Genomic DNA, 17,895 nt, shown 5'->3' with positions numbered 1-17,895 from the left:
TACATTAAAATAAAACACACTATATAAACACGCTTTCACCTGTGTGAGGGAAATAACCGAGGAGTTAAAATAAAGGTAGAAACAAGCTAGTTTATCAGCGGATTTGGCGGTGGTATTGTAGGTCAAGATAGTTCTGTTAATGACGATCATAGTCAGTTCACATGACATACAAACTGCTAAACATAGGCTAACTACATTGCAAAGGGCTTAAAGTAATAATATAGCAATATTCGTACTTGTTTTGTGAATACTCTGACTCTCCAACTCTCTAGATAGAAATAAACTCTGCTAACAGTTGTAGCAGGATAATTTCAGTTGGACTAGTCTATGTTACAAAACCAGTGGGCCATCAAATTGACAGCTGAATTTAATTTAAATACAGTATTAAGCCGTTCAATGATACACAGAAACAGTAAGATGGACTGAGCATTGAAAACAGTCCATAAAATAATCTAAACGTAAAGTAAATCTGATGCTTGCCTAAGCAAAGGAGGAAATCGGAGGGAGATTACTATGTTGTTCCTAATCGACACTCTTTGGTAGATGTTCATTGGACCAATCGGTGCGGAGGGGGGCGGGGTCTGCGGCAAATGAACAGGCAGTGAGCTGCGGCGCCAGAGGAGAGCAGCAGAGGGAGAGACTGCACACATCCATCCATCCATCCCTGCCGTGCAACGTTTATCGGTAAGAGCCGTTTTATGCAATAACCTACAGCCGGTTCACTCACAAACCATAATACTACTGATTTCTGTGAATAACCTGTCAGGACGAGAAATCTCAGCTGATCAGCCTTTGCAAGATCCCTCACATGAAATGTCTGTTTTCTGAGTTTGTCATAGAATATTTTTTTTTTATGAGGGTCTAGGAATTTGTAGGTGTGATATGTGTTTTTTTTTCTTTCTTTCTTTTTTGGAATAGTGTACAATGACTTTGATCCTATGATCAACATGTGTGGGTTCTTGATAAGGGGGCGGGTGGAGATGCACACCGGAGCCAAATAGCCTATATTTCTTCTAAGCCTATATTGATTAAAGCTGTTATACCCGCGTGTCCACCACCCAGGTTTGCTTATTTTTTTTGTCGATGGTGTATGATATAGTGTTTGTTTTTGTTGTTTTTATTTATTTATTTATTTTTTGTTGTTGTTTGTACTGAAACCAGCTTAGGCATTGCGGTGTGGTTCTTGTCCTTGAAATACTGGCAAAGGCGCAGTGAGTGAATGTGTGTGAATTAATGAGGCAGATTGTAGTAGCCTGGTCCTACCCTATCCCCACCCCACATACACACACACAGAGAGAGAGAGAGAGAGAGAGAGAGAGAGAGAGAGAGAGAGAGAGAGAGAGACCAGTACACCACTTATTATTCCTTCATGCAGGTCTATATTTGAATATAGCCTATACATATATGTACGTGTGTGTGGGGAGGGTGGGTTTGGTAAGAATTCATGAAGAACAGCTGGTTCAGGCAGTTTACATGAGATACATATTTTGTAATCCAAAGCTATCTTGCAATTATCACAGGAATCGTATGGTTAACATTTTAGAAAAATATAAATACCAGGGAAATGATTAATAAATAAAAGGAGGCCTATGTATAAACCGGTTGTCCTTAGATCACATGAATCCCACTCACAAAATTGTCCATTGTCAAATAGCTTTTAAATTGGGAATACTAAAGCATTCACAACAATAAACAACCCAGTGTTTCTCATGTCTCATTTGCTCAATCCATCTATGATCTCTTTATCCCTGCAACTAAGATAATGACCTGCTAAATCCTCATTGAAGCCCAGGCTTGAAGCAGCTCCATATTTAGAAAAAACAGTATCCCTTTCAGTCATAATCTAAATGTATTAATCCCATATGCATCTAAATCACTGGTTAATCTCTGCAGATGTGTGCTTTTGCCTGCTTTTTCCTCCTCATGCCTTCCTATGGCGTGTGCCTGTGTGCATGTGTGCGTGCGTGCATGCATGTGTGTGTTCTGCCTATTCCCAGGGAGAACTGCATTAATTGCGTTTCAATAATTAAATGTCTTTCAAATCAGCCTAACAAAACAAAATGAGCAAGAAAGGGAGAAGCTCTGTGCGGTGTGCATTTGCTGAGGTGTGCATGTTTGTAACCTTATATATCTACGTTCATGTGCAGGAGTGTTGATGTGTTCCTGTCAGGTACATGTTCTACTGTGGGAATAAGAAAGGGGATCTGCAGTTGTTTACTCTATAATGTTATTGATCTGTCGATTGATTGGAGGCATCTGTATATTTTCTCAAGAACCATTATGTGCAGCCATATCAAGTAGAAGTTCAAGTTTTAAATCTGTCTTTGCCCTGACATACATTTTCTCCCCTTGGTTTCTGAATTTACTGAAGACGCAGTAGAACAAAAGGCTGGTAGAGATCAGCATAGAAAAAACTGCTTATTTGTTTTCCAGAAACCAAATTGAAACACATGAAAAGGGAACAGAAAAATAGTGTGACAGTTTAGATTATGTAGCAAATTTCAAATATCTAATTAAAAACATAGAGGAAGATGGGTAAAAAATAAAATCAGCTTCTTCTTTTTTTTTCTTTCTCTTTTCTCTTCACTTTCAAAATAAATGCACACACTGAGCCGCACCGCCCGCACATAGTCAGCTGGTTTGTCCCCTGCACATTCTGCTGCAGCAAAGACACAGGGGGATTAGTTTGTACCTGGCCAGATAGGAGGATGAGAGAGCACAGAGAATAGGGTCAGGAGTTACACAGAGGGAGAGAGGAAATAACAAGAATAGAAATGCATTGGCTATTTGAATTGGGTAGTGCAGCATCAAAAAGAAAAATACATTAACGGTGGGAGAAAATATAACATTAATTTTGATATATTCGGAAAATCATAAAATATACTATATAATTTGATAAAGTCGGCTAAGATCTTGAGTTATCTTTGCAGTACCGTTTTGCAGGGGGGGATATGAAATTCTTTACAAAGGTTTACACTTAGGGAAATGTAGTACGATTTCACGTCAAAAACATTTACCCTGGGGGTCTCGAACTGTCGATTAATTGATGGCATTGAAGGTTGGACGAACAGTGTAGAGCAGGACCAATGAGAGAGAGGGAGAGAGAGAGAGAGAACGACAGATCTGTGAAGTGGTAGAAGTGATTTGGTAATACCTATATTTTCCCTCTGTTCTACACCTCAAATACCAAATCAAGTTGAATTATTCTCCTGATTATCTCACTTGTCACTGTCATTGTCTCGCTCAGTCTTAATCTCAGTTTTTATACCTGTTCTCCGGCGAACCCCCCACCTCCCTGAGGCGAGCACAATAATCACAGTTAAGTTAGTGAGCAACCTAAACAGCCTCATTATCACCCTGTTGTCTCCACCTCAGCCTCTTCCCCTGGCTATCATTTCTTTTTCAGCATTGTCCGCCGTGTCTCCCTCTCGTACGTCTGTTACACCTCCAAAAACACACACACACACACACACACACACACCTATACACACATATCCCCCACAGGACTGGTTTATAATGACCTTTCCTGTGCTCCAGTGTATCCTCAGTCTTTAGTCCATTTGAAAAAACCTTCCAGGCTTTTCACTTTTACCACTGACCCCAAATAGAGGCCGATCCAATTACAGCTCAAATCTCCTAAACTGCACTCCCACAGCACCATGTGTGTGTGTCTGTATATGTGTGTGTGTGTGTGTGTGTCTCTTTCTGATGCCGAGAAAAGAAAGAGATGCTGTTGAGTGTGTCTTGGCAGAGTGCGGGGAGCAGTCGACCATCTTGCAATGCTATGCAGGGGGTCGTTCGATAACATTGGCTCAGAGTCAGAGCAGGAATTTGCATGGAAGTTGCCTCTATTCATCTCTTCAGTGCTCTTTCTTTCTCTGTCCATCTGTCCACTTGTCTTTATTTATGTTTTTTTTTTTATCTTTTTAAAATTCTATTCCTATGTGTCCTTGTTTTTGATGGTTCCTGTGTCCATTTGCCTTTTCACATTCCTCTCTCTCTCTCTCTCTCTCTCTCTCTCTCTCTCTCTCTCTCTCTCTGTTTGTCTGTCTTTTTTACCTCTTTATCTCTCCCTCTCCCTCTGGGTGTCTCTGTTAGCAGGGATTAATAAAGGGTTGTTAACCTTTGTTTGCCCTCTGTGGAGTGTACAGTGAGCATCCTGGGACTTCAGGCAGGTTCCATGGCACATTATGTCATTTTCTAACAAGAGGTTGAATGAGCTAAGGTAGTAAGCTGAGGATGGGCTGTAGATAGGCAATTTTGTCTGCCACTGGTATGGAGATAAACTGCAGGGATCAAATTTAAATGTAGCAGAGTGGTAATCACAGTCACATTGGACTACTGGATATGTGTGTTGTAGCGTAACCGTACATCCCAGATTACAAAGTAACAAAGAAATTACATAAAAAGTCTTAAATTGCATACGTATGTGACAAAATAGTTCTTGATATAAACTGTGTGTTAATGGACTACTCAGCACAGTGTCCAGTAGCAGTCTATTGTTTTTTAATGGTTCTTAGCTCCACAGGTGCTAATGGATATTTCCACAACAAGCACCAGAGACCCCAGGTTTTGTTCCATTGTTGTGGGTGTGCCTGAGATCTAGAAACCTTATGGGTTACTTTGCAAATCAGTCTCTGCTCTGTTATTGATACCCGTCACATGTACTGTAGAGTTTTAGTTATTCAGCTCTGAGCCTCTTGAATCAATCAGGGTTTCTCTTCCCCAGAAGTGGCCCTGTGTATTGCAGCACATATCTCGTGTTGCCTTCTAAATTACAGAAAAGAAATTATATCTGTAACGCATTTCACACTTGATTATAATTTCCCATGCATGAGGACATTTAATTCATGGAATTGGCCACTTTACAAATTAAATGTTGTAAATGAGCCAATCCTGAAGTTACTGGGGAGGCGGCTTCTCCTTAACTCGGTGAATCCCCTTGGATTTTATTGTCCAGTGAAATGTGATCTGGCCCAAGCTGGCTGGGTCTTAAATAAGATTTAACCAGTGTGAAATAATGCTTCTGTTTGCAGCATGCGATGAAGTGTATTTACAACCAGTAGCTGCTGGTGTAGGTATAACCTCTGGCAGCTGGTTAGCTTTTATACCTCCATCAATGTCAAAATTGTCCCGTTGACACTTGGTTAAAGCTTTTTCACAGAGGGCGTTTTGACATTTCACAGAAGGCAAAGCACAGGTGTAAATAATAAATGACTGATGGCTGAATTCCATTTAGCAGCTTCAGTTTCAGGGTTGTGGTACTGTGTGTGCTGGCTCACTGTCACACTGCCATGTCTTACTGGGATGCTCAAATAGAAAATGCCATCATTAGTCTAGCTAGTAATACCTGTGCTTTTTCACACTGTAGTCGAGTCAAAATGTCTGTGTGTTGGCCTACTGGAAAAGAGTCTTGTTAATTAAACACCAGCAGCAAAATTAAACTTCACCATTCGCAGAAACACTGAAAAAGTACAGTTGCCTTGGGTCTGCTGGTACATAAATGTCCTAGTTTACTGTTCTGATCTCTGGGCTTCCTTGGTGATGAAACAGGTGTTACATTTTATCCTAAGATTTACAGTTTAATTAAAAACGTAATTCACTGAAGACACGTTTTGGTTATTTAGGAATTTCTTCAAAGGTAAATGATAATATTGTTTTGCTCTTTCTCTCACACACAACAGAATTTTTATATTTTTGAAAAAGGAAAAGACCTGTGTGAATATCGTAGCAGTAATCTTTGCTCTGGGGGAGTGGTTGTGCACTGCTTTTGAAAATGTTAAACCTTTTGTCTAAATGATTAGCATGCACAGTGTAAAATAATGCCTCTACACAATCGTGTTCAAAAGGCACGATGGTTAATTAATAATCATCCTTAAATTATAAATGAAAAGTAAAACTTTAATTTCCACCACATTTTTCTCATTCTGTTGCATTTTGCAGTTGTACCATTACATTTTTTGCTGTAACTGACTTTTTCATCCATTATAATTTAAAACTACACAAGTGGATCACCCCCTCCTGAGTACTTTAACATCGCTGGCTCCAGACGAGTAAACTAGATACATAAATCACATCAATGGGTACCTCCGCAGTGAATATGATGCACAAAACAGTTAAACTACAGATGAAAGTGTTGCATTGTTTTTGACCAGAATTTGCTGCTTCATAGGATCCATTACTACCCATTTAGCCGAGTAGTTACTGTTGCCTGAGTGCAACAGTAGGTCCAAATCAGGGGTGAGAGCCGAGCAGACAACTTGACTGATGAATTAGATTCTTTACTGTTCACAGTAACGTTAAGTCCCCACCTGCTAATGGAGTTTAGTGCCTCCTTTCTCCTGGACTGAAATGGAGTGATAGGCCCTGCCTACTGTTGGGCTTTATTACAGCATCCCTCTGTAAATTTTCTACTTGGAAGAGTCTCCACCTCAGCGGGTGAGCAAGTGGTGAGAGGCGAGTGTCTAATCAAACACAGGGAGCGAGACACTCAACAGAGACGTGTGTGTGTGTGATTTGAGATCCACGACGGAGGGTTCATGTATGTTTGATCATCCTTAGCGTGAGCATGCATGTGTTTTAGTCGGTGCAAGATCAGAACAATACGTAGAAAGCGGCCACTGTGGTGCCTCTCGGGAAAACTTGAAACTCAAACTCATGAATGATAAACGAACCCCGCTGCCTTTGTGTTGCAAAAGGCTTTTTAAGTTCAGATATATTCATGGTGAAATCATGCCAGATAACCCTGCCTCTCTCGACAGAGCGTCCGCACGGCAGAAGGTTTCACGGCCGTGGAGATAATGATGGACAAGATTCTCTGCAGTTTTTTTCCCAGAGGGCTAGTCCTCGATGAAATGGGATGTTAGCACTTTCAGAGAATTTCATCAAAGCACCTATGAGCTTCAGCAGTGTGGAAGTGTACTCAGTCTAAGCGAACCAGTGTGATTGGTGCTGGCAAAGGAAATATAGTTGAGGGACTTTGCTACCGCTCCACAGTGATCACTTCCAGAGCACAAGAAGAAGTAAGTGTATATGTGCGTGCGTGCATGCGCATGTGTGTGTCTGTGTGTGTGTGCAAGACAATGTCAGAGAGTGCATTAAGTGACAGAACTGGAGCTGGTGTGAAGAGTTCCTGCAAAGAGAGGAGTTATGTGAGACAGAAAATGCTGAGTGGTGTATGAAAGGAGGAAAGAGAGTTTATCTGCCTATACGGAAGGAGGAAGATACTGTATCTTTTAAGGGTAAAAATTCTTTTCTGTCAGCTTGGCAAAACGAAAAATGTCCATCACTTGCAGTTGCCTTGGTAACCTTGGCTTGGAAGTGTGTGTGGAAACGTGCTCCTCAAAGTGTGTGTGTGTGTGTGTGTGTTCCTTGTGGATTTGAACCATGAATGAGGATGTTCATGTTTAATAAATTCCCCCTGGCCTCCGAAGCGTGCCGTCTCAAGGTGTTGGGTTTAAATGGCAGTAAGGATTAACGTACGTGCTGCGGATTTGGATGACGTCACGTTTTAATTGTCCAAAATGTCAAATGCCGATCTATTCTGTCTGAGAATTAGGATTACACAAAGAGATTAAAGGCAGCTTTTAAAGGCCAGTGAGTTTAATTGCATGGAATTAATCAAGTTGTCAGGATTAAACTCTTGCAACTCAAACCATGAGAGATTTTCTGACATATTCACTTCTTTCAGTCACGAGAGAACATGTAATAGCCAGGTGTTGGGTTCCCGTACCTGGGAAACCCACCTGAGTAGATCAGAGCCAACAGTTAGGCTCATAGTCATCACCGGTCGGCCAAACTGGCAAAGTGTGGGATCCCCTTGCAGACAGCGTGCCGCAACTCAAAAGGTCAGAATGGTGTCACCGTTACAAGTAAAAGCCAGCCACCCATGGTGTTATTATCCACTCACACATGCACACTTGCACACAGACACACACGCAGGTGCTCACACAACGATGCTCCACACTACTTTCCCTGGCTTAACTGCATGGCTGGGTCTTTCCTTACAGAGAGCGGGGCCGTCTGTCTCAGAAAAGTTCAGCTCCCACAGCTCAGAAGGTCAGGAACATTACCTCCATTTACATCTCTGCCAGCCCGCCCCCTCCTTTCTCTCAGCCTTTCTTGCTCTCTCTGGATCACTCTCTCTCCCTCTCTCTCACACTCTCTCCAGAACGTCTGACTCACAGCACAACATGTGAGAGCAGGTGAACACACGTGACTAACGGTACATTCACGGCAATATATCAGGCTTGTGCCCTTGGGTGTCTTTTGATTTTTCTGGTTACATCTATTTAAAGTTGGGCATCATTTCCAAAGCTTAGGCTACAGCCTGCCAACAACGATGATACCAAATGACTCAAATCTAGCTTAATATTTGATCAAATGAAGCATCTTGCAACATTTCTTTTTATCATAATTATTCTATTTCATGGGCAGTATATTTTTATAGGATTTTATTGGATTTGAAAAGACGTAGATAAGCAACAGCCATTAATTATCCTTTAAATATGAGCAAGGTGATCAGATTGTACCCCGTCACTGCAAAAACCGAAGCTGTGACTGTGAGATAATGAATCACATAATTGGCTCGCATGGACAAATAAAATGCAAGTGTCGTTTGAGTTCTTTCTGTGTGAAGAAACTTTGTGAACAGGAAATAAAAATTTTCATTGGCTGACTCAAGCAGATGCAAATCCAACAGGCAGTTGTCAAAAGCAATTTGTCAGAATACTTACGGATGGAGAACAAACATGATGAGATCTCGATTGTCAGTTTAGAGGGACGCAGAGTGGAAGTGGCGTGTTGTTATGTGTGGTTTGCAAGTGAATGAGGAGTCGTATTTAAACGCTTATACGGTAACTGCAGCTCATTGCGAAATGCTTGTGGGGACGGTTCACTGCCTGTTCAACCATGAAGTATCACTTTAAGGATAAGGGTCGCGATAACAAGTATTTTTTGTAACCATGAAAAGACTTCAACCTACCCCGTGTCTCACATATTAAATATCTTATATTATATTTCTCATTGAATATTGTTAATATGTCATCATATAAACTTTGCTAAATCCTTTACTTTACTTTGGGCAAATATACTTTCACATAGGCTACATTGTACTACTTTCTGGAGACTGTTTACAGCTGCAGATTTGGTGTTGTACTGAACATTGGGCTTATTATATAAGTGTATGTACTAAGTCTAGATAGGGGCCATTTTCACAGTAATGATGGAGACAGTCATACAGCAGAACAATGTGGTTTATTTGTATGATTCAAATAGTCTTTAAGCAACAATGGAGGTCTGTTACACGGAGGAAAAAGCCACGCCAGGCTTTGGACATCACTTGTTAGAGAGATCAGCTTATTGTTGGTCACATCTTTTCATGGGATTTGATGACAGTGGGAAAAAAAAAAAAACAGGGCAGATTTAAAATCATGCGTGCCCTCCGGTCGAGTCGGTTTATTTTGGGAAGGTAAATTGTTTGTCACTTTGGTGGAGCGGAGCATAGGAAAGGGCACTACACAACAGGATGGGGCACTAATTTTCTGGCTGCTGCCCATTGTTAATGTTGTTGACACCACAGTCACCTGCCGTCTCACACATACAGTAGCAGCCAGCAGATTCCAGCCCTGCATGGGACTGCTAATTGAATCCTTTATACAAACTGCACGAGGACAACAGAGACAGCAGAGACACTGCAAAACAAACTGTGTATGTGTTATCTATCATTCCATATCACTCTCGCTCTGCACGCGCACTCGTCATCTTTCTCCATCTTTCTTCCATATATCATTGACTCTCTTTTTCTGTTTGGGCAGCAGAAAACAATGTTGCCTGGCAACAACAGCACCAGAACGATGGTGCAGTGTGTGTGTGTGTGTGTGTGTGTGTGTGTGTGTGTGTGTGTGTGTGTGTGTGTGTGTGTGTGTGTGTGTGTGTGTGTGTGTGTGTGTGTGTGTGTGTGTGTGTGTGTGTGTGTGTAGGCTACATTCCTTGTCATTTTTAAAGGTATAAAAGAAGGGTTAAAGAGACGGAGAAGAAAGTAGAGAGGTGAGAGCGAGGAGGAGATTGATGAGGAAAGATAACATATGGATGAGAGAGAGATGAAAAAGGAGGCAAGAAGTGTGATGGGATGGAAAGATGGGGGGAAGGATGGAGGATGGGGGGAGGTAAAAGGCCTTGACGTAATCAGTCATTCTGTACAGACAGAATCTGGTCCGTTCATATACAAAGGCTCAAACACACACACACACACACACACCGAGCAAAGCAGATTTTGAGGGAAAGAATCTGATTTAACTCAAGATGATAAGAATGGCCATGAAATATGTATGAGCTCATTTAGCAGATGTGCTCTGAACAGCAATACTGACTGCAGTCAGCAGTACAGCTGTACTTACTGCACATTCTTGTTGGTGATATACTGTCTCGCTGCTTCTCACACTCTCTCGCTGTCTCTTTCTATTCGTTGTTTCTATAACTGTGCACGGCTCGTTTTTAACTCTTAAGTTCTATATTCATGTTTCTTTTTCTGCCTCTTCCTTGACGTCAAAACTGAAACGAATGTGTGACTTTTTCTGAAATCTCACCCCCTCCCTTTTTCACTTTACACCCCCCTTTTTTTTTGCAGTTTCCCACAATTTAATGCTATGTTTCCGTGCAATTATAACTTCAATTCAACTAAAGTAAAATTTGTTACTGGCTGTTTTTTCATTATTGCATTTCTTTGACTGACAGATGTTTTCTGTCTCTCCCTGGTCCTCTGCTGTCTTTTCATCATCCCACATCCCTGTTCTCTCGACTTTCATCTCTGCCTCTCTCCTTTCCAAAATCCCCTTGTCCTTCATCTCTTTTTGCTGCCTTACGCAATAATCTTCTCTACCTTTATCTCCATCTCTCTCTCGCTCTGTCTCTTCTTTCTCTCCCATCTGCAATCCCCCTCTGTACACTTTTGGCTCCATATCCTCCCTAAACTCGCTTTCATCTTCCCTCCATCCTCATGTATTTTCCCTCCTTCCACCCCCCCCCATCACTCATTTCCTGTTCCTTCACCCTTTCTCCCCATCCATCCATCCATCTTACTTCTAAACATGTTTTTCCTCCCTCTTTGCCTGATTCACTTCTCCCCCCTTTATCTCTCTTTTCTAATTTCTATTTTTCTTTCCATCCTACCCTTTCCTTTCCACACATCCTTCTGTCACTCAGCTATCTGTGGTCTGTGCTGCGATGTTGATCCTGGACATTTTGTCCCCGCTCCTCCTCCTCTCCATCCTGTTGCCGGGCTACGGTTGCCGGGCGGCGGACATTCCAGAGGACACTACATCAGAGTTCTCGGTCAGACTGTACCACCAGCTGCAGGCGGCGGGGGGTCAGGACAACATCATCTTTTCCCCGCTGAGCGTGGCCGTGGCCCTGGGCATGGTGGAGCTGGGGGCCAGAGGGGCTTCGCTGGAGGAGATCCGACAGACTGTGGGATTCAGCCACCTGCTGCCAGGTCAGACACATGTTCATAAACACAGTCCACTGGCATCAGGGTCAGTGGCGGATGAAAGTGGAGAAGTTGGCTCCAGATCACAAAGAGTTTTTTTTTTTTTTTTATGATCCAGTAAAACTGCTGTTACAATTCGGTTTTTGTTTTTAATGTTTCCCTTGTGATGAACCCCAACCTGAATTAAGTGTAATATTAAATTGCATGAGTACAATTATATGAACTGATCTTAAAATAGGCCTCACACAACTTGCCCACAAACATACTTGTCCTCACACATAGTGCAATGGGCACTGTTGCAGCCGAGCTAAATTCAATTTGCAGAGATTTGCCAAGTGGTTGATAGCCCACATAGTCATTCACTATGACATGTGGGTGTTAATTTCCGAGTTTTACTAAATTTACTCGTAACCTAAAGTATATGCTTAAGCAGTCAAAAGCCAGGTATAATTTAGATTTTAAAAGTATAGTATAGTCATTTATTTATTTATTTTGTCATTTGGTACGCCTTTTTTCAAGGTTGAAACATTTGTTCTATGTTCAAAACTCTATACAGTGAGATATATAGATGATTGGCCTTAGATAGGAGCTTTTTAAATGTGAATAGATATAACCATAGAGGACACTTCAGATAAATTCCTGCTAAATGCTTCTGAAATTCCAAATTGCGCATCTATTTGAACCTGACAGATATAAAATGTGGTTCAAAAAGGTGCAATTCTTCTTATTCTTATGTGCCCTCTTTATTTATTTGTATCATACAGTACACAGTAATGGTGATGGACACATTTTCTTCACAGCACATCCACACCAAGTATAAATGCATGGGCGTGTGTCACTCTGTTCTCCAGGTGTGGAGTTCTCTTTGCTCCAGAACCTGACAGCAGCTTTGTCGGACGATGACAACCACTATGTGATCCGATTTGCCAATAGCCTCTTCCTGCAGGAAGGAGTCACCTTTAACCCAGAGTTCCTACATCTGATGAGGAAGTATTTCCGGGCTGATGTGGAAACCGTCGACTTCAGCGAATCGGCAGCCGTGGCCGAGCAGATCAACAGCTGGGTGGAGAATCATACAGAGAGTGAGTTTAAGCGTGAGGGTGGGAGAAAGGGAAAGATGTTGATGAAGGGAAGGGAAGGGAAGGGAAGGGGGGTGGTGGAGTGTTATGAATTCATAATTATTATAATCCCTACCTACTGGGAAATGACATGCAACATTGTCAAAGAGGTTACATCATGGCTTGTTTGATCACATCTTTTTGTGCAAAAACAAAAATTACTGAATATATTTCCAACCCTCAGTTGCACCAGTCTCCGTCCTCATCCTCGTGTTCAACTTCAAAAAACTGCATCTCAGCAGGCACCATCCTATCAGGGTATCACTGATATAGATCCTCATACAGTGTACAAATCTCTCCCTACAGGTAAAATCCGTGAGCTGCTCTCAGCCGAGGATTTCAGCAGCGTGACCCGATTGACCCTCGTGAACGCCGTCTACTTCAGGGGCTCCTGGAAAAACCAGTTCAGGCCAGAGAACACCAGAACCTTCTCCTTCAGCAGAGACGACGGCTCCGAAGTCCAAACCCTCATGATGTACCAACAGGGAGACTTCTACTACGGTAGGCAGGGTTGAGCTGCCTGTGAATTATACTTGTGGCTCTTTTTCTGGAGCCGTTGAGTTTCAGCTCACATTTCCTGGGGTTATTTAAAATGTTAATCTTAGATCTAAAATATTCATATTTGGAGCGTTATTCCCAGGAAAGGCTTGTCTTTTCTGCTCACTGAGCTCTGCCGCTAAAATTCTCTTCACTTTGCACAAACTCCTTTCGTATGTCTGTTTGATTTAGTAGTGTGTTTTGAAGACAATTTTGTCAGTGCCATAGAACATTAGCTGTACTTTGACAGTCTGTGTTAAGTCTTGTAGTACTATATTACCACTTGTAAGTTGCTTGCTTTAGATAAAAACATCTGCCAAATGAATAAATGTAAAACCCAATATATATATTAGCTTTTACTAATCGAGTCAGACACTTCATGGGACACACAGTACTTCCATTTCCACTGAGTTTGTGTTTTCTGTTCGTTTTTATCAATGTCTGCTTCTAATTGTATTGTAGGATGTCATATTTTGTCAGCTGCTACACTGATTTTCACACATTTCGTTAATTTTAGGGTAGTGAAGGCACTGTGAATTTCCATCTCTTTTAGAAAAGACTTCTTGCTTGTCTGCAATTTAACAGTTGGTCATTAAATTTTCACAAACAGCATGCACATTGCAGAACATTTGTTTTGAAAGGGAAAACCCTTTCAAAGGGTCAAATTACTGAAACAACAAATACTTGTGTGCGTAAATGTCTCTCAACTGATTCATCTTCCAATTATTATTCTGAATATTTAACTCGTTGTTATACAAGCACCCAAAATCTTAGAGCCCAAGATGACATCTTTCAAATGCTTGTTTTGTTAGATTAAGAGTCCAAAATTAGTTTAAACTGACGGTGATACAAAAAAGAAACAGCATGCATCTCAACCTACTCATGCACTTATATTTCAGTTTACTGTGAAAATCTATGCTTTAGGTTTTCTATACCTTTAAGGACAATCAATTTAAGTCTTTATTTGGCTGGTCTGAGTTGGCTGCAATGTGTGTGTCAGATATTGGTGCATTTTGTGTCTTGCCAACACTGTAAGGTGCAAGACTCCCGCAGGTTGGCTATAATGCTTTTACATCTGAATGATTCCAGCCTGGTTGAGCATGCAGTCAATTTTTTGTCTGATGTTCTGTCAAAGCCAGTTACATCATATACTTACTGTGCTGTTGCTAAAGTTGGTGCACTTCAGTTATTTTGTTGCATGCATCTGTATGTGTGCAGTTAGACTCCTACATAATGTTCAGAGGATACACACATGGGATGTGGGAGCTGGTGTGTTGAGTGTGGTGTGTGCACGTGTGGATGTGTGTGCCGCAGAACAGGGACAGGTCCTTGGGGAGAAGGTTTGCGTTTGCATTTTCATTTTTGAAACGCAATCATGTTGGTTAAGTAAAATGATTGGGGACACCACACCCCATTCTCTGCTGCAACGATGCCTCATTCTGCATCAGCAACCCCTACACAGACTGCTAAGTTAATGACGGATGATCAGCCTTTTGTCATAATTTTCCTTTTAAAGCAGCTTCAAAAGAAACGAAAATCGTGCAAAGAGTGGGTTCAACACTGGCCCCTTTAATTGCTCTATAAGCTCCACTGTAAAACCTTAGTAAGTGGGATAATCTCATATTTAGATTTAAAATCTAGTTGGACTTGTTTTGAGTATAAAAGGATTATCTCATCAGGACTTAGAAATGCTGTCTCACTAAATGAAAGTAAATGTTTCTGGTCTTGTCTTGATTAAAATTTTTATCCGAGGGTTTTGTTTAATTAGATACAAGGGACAAGTCTGTTAAAGATCCACCTCAAGGCTATAAAGATATAACTTCTTAAGAACATAACTCTACAGATGTTTGCAATGTGCATGCTTTTGTTTCTGAATTGGTGACATAGTGGGTTTATTTGCATGTTTGTATCTATGTGTGTGTGGAGGTTGAGTTGTTGATGTAGATGTCGTTAAATGTGTCATGTCTCCTCACCAGGTGAGTTCAGCGACGGCTCCCAGGAAGCCGGTGGTGTGTATCAGGTATTGGAGATGCCCTATGAAGGCGAGGACATGTCCATGATGATCGTTCTGCCTCGACAGGAGGTGCCGCTGGCTTCACTGGAGCCCATCATCAAAGCACCGCTGCTGGAGGAGTGGGCCAACAATGTTAAACGGCAGAAAGTGGAAGTCTACCTCCCGAGGTACACACACACACACACACACACACACACACACACACACACATGTGCATGTACATTATCTTCAGTTTGTGACGTGTTTGTGCCTCAGAAGTTATTCAAGCTGAAAACATGCATTGGCTACTTGAGCATGAAGTTATAACTGCTTATAGGTCTTGGTCTTTTTACCTTCTCTTCCCTGTAAATTTCAATTCAGCAGTGGGAAAAAACCATAGAGACAGCTGTATTTTCTTATTTACATCATTAAGTTGCATCCTCTGTCTCTGGAGGTCTCTGTATGATTTGATTAGTGTTGATATAAAATGGTTCATAAAACAGCTTTTTCATTATCACAGATATTTAAGTCAGAGTAACTGTTTTTAGGCAGTTAAACCACTTTGCACTGCAAATATATAAATAAGACATTATGCAATTTACATTTGGCAAGCTCGTGTATACGTAGGAGTGATACAATTTAAATTACCACCACACAGAGATGGACCCTGATATACCATCCTGTTAAAATATAAGGTTAACCTAACTATAAATCTTCCTGTAATATTTTAGATTTGGAGACACAGAGGCAGATGTGCAGTTCCTGTACATAGACTTGCAACATAAACATAAATGACTACTAAATGTGTGACTGGCCTTTTCAGGTTCAAAGTGGAGCAGAAGATTGACCTGAGGAGCACTCTGCAGGAACTGGGAATAAAGAATATCTTCACCAATGATGCTGATCTCTCCGCCATGACAGGTAATACTGCTGCATTGAAAACAATATATAAATGACATACATCATTATAAGCACATAAATATAGACGCAAATGGCAAGAGAAGTGAACTCCTTGAAGAGTTTAGCTTAAGAAGTATCATCAGTTTTTTCTGCTCTCTGCAGTGAAGTAGCCTCTGGTACTTTCTAAGGTAACCAAGGTAACTGGCACCGAGAGAGCAGGTCAAACCTGTCACATCAGCCCAGTAAAAAATAGATACAGAGAGAAAGAGAGAGACAAATATAGTATATATGTAGACCCAGAAAAAATGCACAATATTAGTAAGTTGAAATACTCTAGCCTGATGGAGAACAACAGGATCTGACTAAAATGCAAAAAACTCAACACCCTTCATGTTAATTAACGACACTTGAAAGCAGCTTGTTCTCACTAATCAGGTGGAGCCATAGTTTTATATTGTGAAATCTGCAGGCTGTACTTCTGCAGCACATCGTGTACTTGTGAAAAAATCCTGAACTCAACATATACTCACAGGACATGGTCTATGCTGGCAGTTAGGTAGATATTAGACGATATTTTGAAATGTAAATCAATAATTAGGGTAAATAATTGTTGAAGATTTCAGAAGCAGATATCATCTTTGTTAAAAGAGACTAGTTTGGTTTGTAATGTTGATTTCATTATTGGTATGATGCATATCAGCAAATTCTGTACACTTAGCCTAACATACAGTTTAAATGTCATTGTCATTTTACTTTTGTGCAGACTGATTTGTGGTATGTTCACCTCAAAGTTATAATATGTGCTTTTGTGTGTGTGTTTTCCAGATGGTAAAGACTTGTACATTGAGAAGGCAGTGCAGAAGGCCTACCTGGAGGTGACTGAGGAGGGGGCCGAGGGAGCCGTTGGGTCAGGTAGACTGACATTTTATTCCTCATCATAATCGTCCTGCTTATTATGTAACATTACATATGGCGGTGTCACGGAATACTGCCCCCTTCTGTCAGCTAATAACACTGCTGATTATCTCCCCAACCTTAATATACTCTGTTGTTTGCAGGAATGATCGCTCTGACCCGGACTCTGGTGCTGTACCCCCAGGTCATGGCTGATCACCCATTCTTCTTTGTCATCAGAAACAGAAGGACAGGTGTGTGTGTGTGTGTGTGTGTGTGTGTGTGTGTGTGTGTGTGTGTGTGTGTGTGTGTGTGTGTGTGTGTGTGTGTGTGTGTGTGTGTGTGTGTGTGTGTGTGTGTGTGTGTGTGTGTGTGTGTGTGTGTGTGTGTGTGTGTGTGTGTAAATGAGTTGCCTACATGTCTTTACATTAATAATACCTATATTTAATATTTATCTGTGTGTGTTTTCTCGTTTTAGGTTCCATCCTCTTCATGGGCAGGGTCATGACCCCTGAAGTCATTGAGCCCAACGACCATGACTTTGACTCCATTTAAACATTAGGAGTCAAAGTCACTCACTCTCAGCCAATCAGATCCTGACGTCATAAATGCTACCTATCCTCTATCTCCATCCTCAGCTGTGTTTTATACTCTTTATGAAAAAATATATATATAAACGGGATATTACACAATATATTATATATTGAAATATGACATAACAACACATAATGTGACTGTGTTTTGATACTGGAAGCTTTAATCTCTTGGATACAGACATGCAGAAAGGGAAGATTGTAAATATTCTCTCGCAAAGGCTAGTTTGTATATGAGCAAGAAGAGCCCATGATACGTAATCCACGCACAACCCCTTTAAGTTCAGCAGCTTCGTACTCACCTGCGCCCACACAAATAATGCACAAAAATACTTTCTCTCACCTTAAACAAAATTAACTCTTTCTTACTCCAGA

The 17,895-nt window shown here is 41.1% G+C and overlaps 1 protein-coding gene across 1 annotated transcript; it reads left to right on the top strand.

Annotated features, from left to right (window-relative positions):
* The first annotated feature begins 654 nt into the window (after positions 1–654).
* On the top strand, positions 655–17,541 carry serpini1 (serpin peptidase inhibitor, clade I (neuroserpin), member 1). The gene is made up of 9 exons (XM_083984439.1): positions 655–684; positions 11,203–11,491; positions 12,337–12,567; positions 12,910–13,104; positions 15,117–15,321; positions 15,957–16,054; positions 16,859–16,945; positions 17,092–17,181; positions 17,406–17,541. The coding sequence occupies exons 2-9, from the start codon at positions 11,224–11,226 to the stop codon at positions 17,480–17,482; spliced, it is 1,251 nt and encodes a 416-aa protein (XP_083840565.1). The 5' UTR covers positions 655–684; positions 11,203–11,223; the 3' UTR covers positions 17,483–17,541.
* Positions 17,542–17,895: the final 354 nt, after the last annotated feature.

Source organism: Trachurus trachurus, assembly GCF_905171665.1.
Source record: "Trachurus trachurus genome assembly, chromosome: 13".
Taxonomy (NCBI): domain Eukaryota; kingdom Metazoa; phylum Chordata; class Actinopteri; order Carangiformes; family Carangidae; genus Trachurus; species Trachurus trachurus.
Note: the sequence above shows the minus strand (reverse complement) of the source record. Positions and strands in the feature narration are given on the sequence as shown.

What these genes read in the sequence shown, in the direction of transcription:
- serpini1 (XM_083984439.1), top strand. Translation starts at nt 11,224, where the DNA reads ATGTTGATCCTGGACATTTTGTCCCCGCTCCTCCTCCTCTCCATCCTG. An exon ending in GGTGGAGAATCATACAGAGA is followed by an intron (nt 12,568 to 12,909) that starts GTGAGTTTAAGC and finishes CTCTCCCTACAG; the next exon opens with GTAAAATCCGTGAGCTGCTC. An exon ending in ACAGGGAGACTTCTACTACG is followed by an intron (nt 13,105 to 15,116) that starts GTAGGCAGGGTT and finishes TCTCCTCACCAG; the next exon opens with GTGAGTTCAGCGACGGCTCC.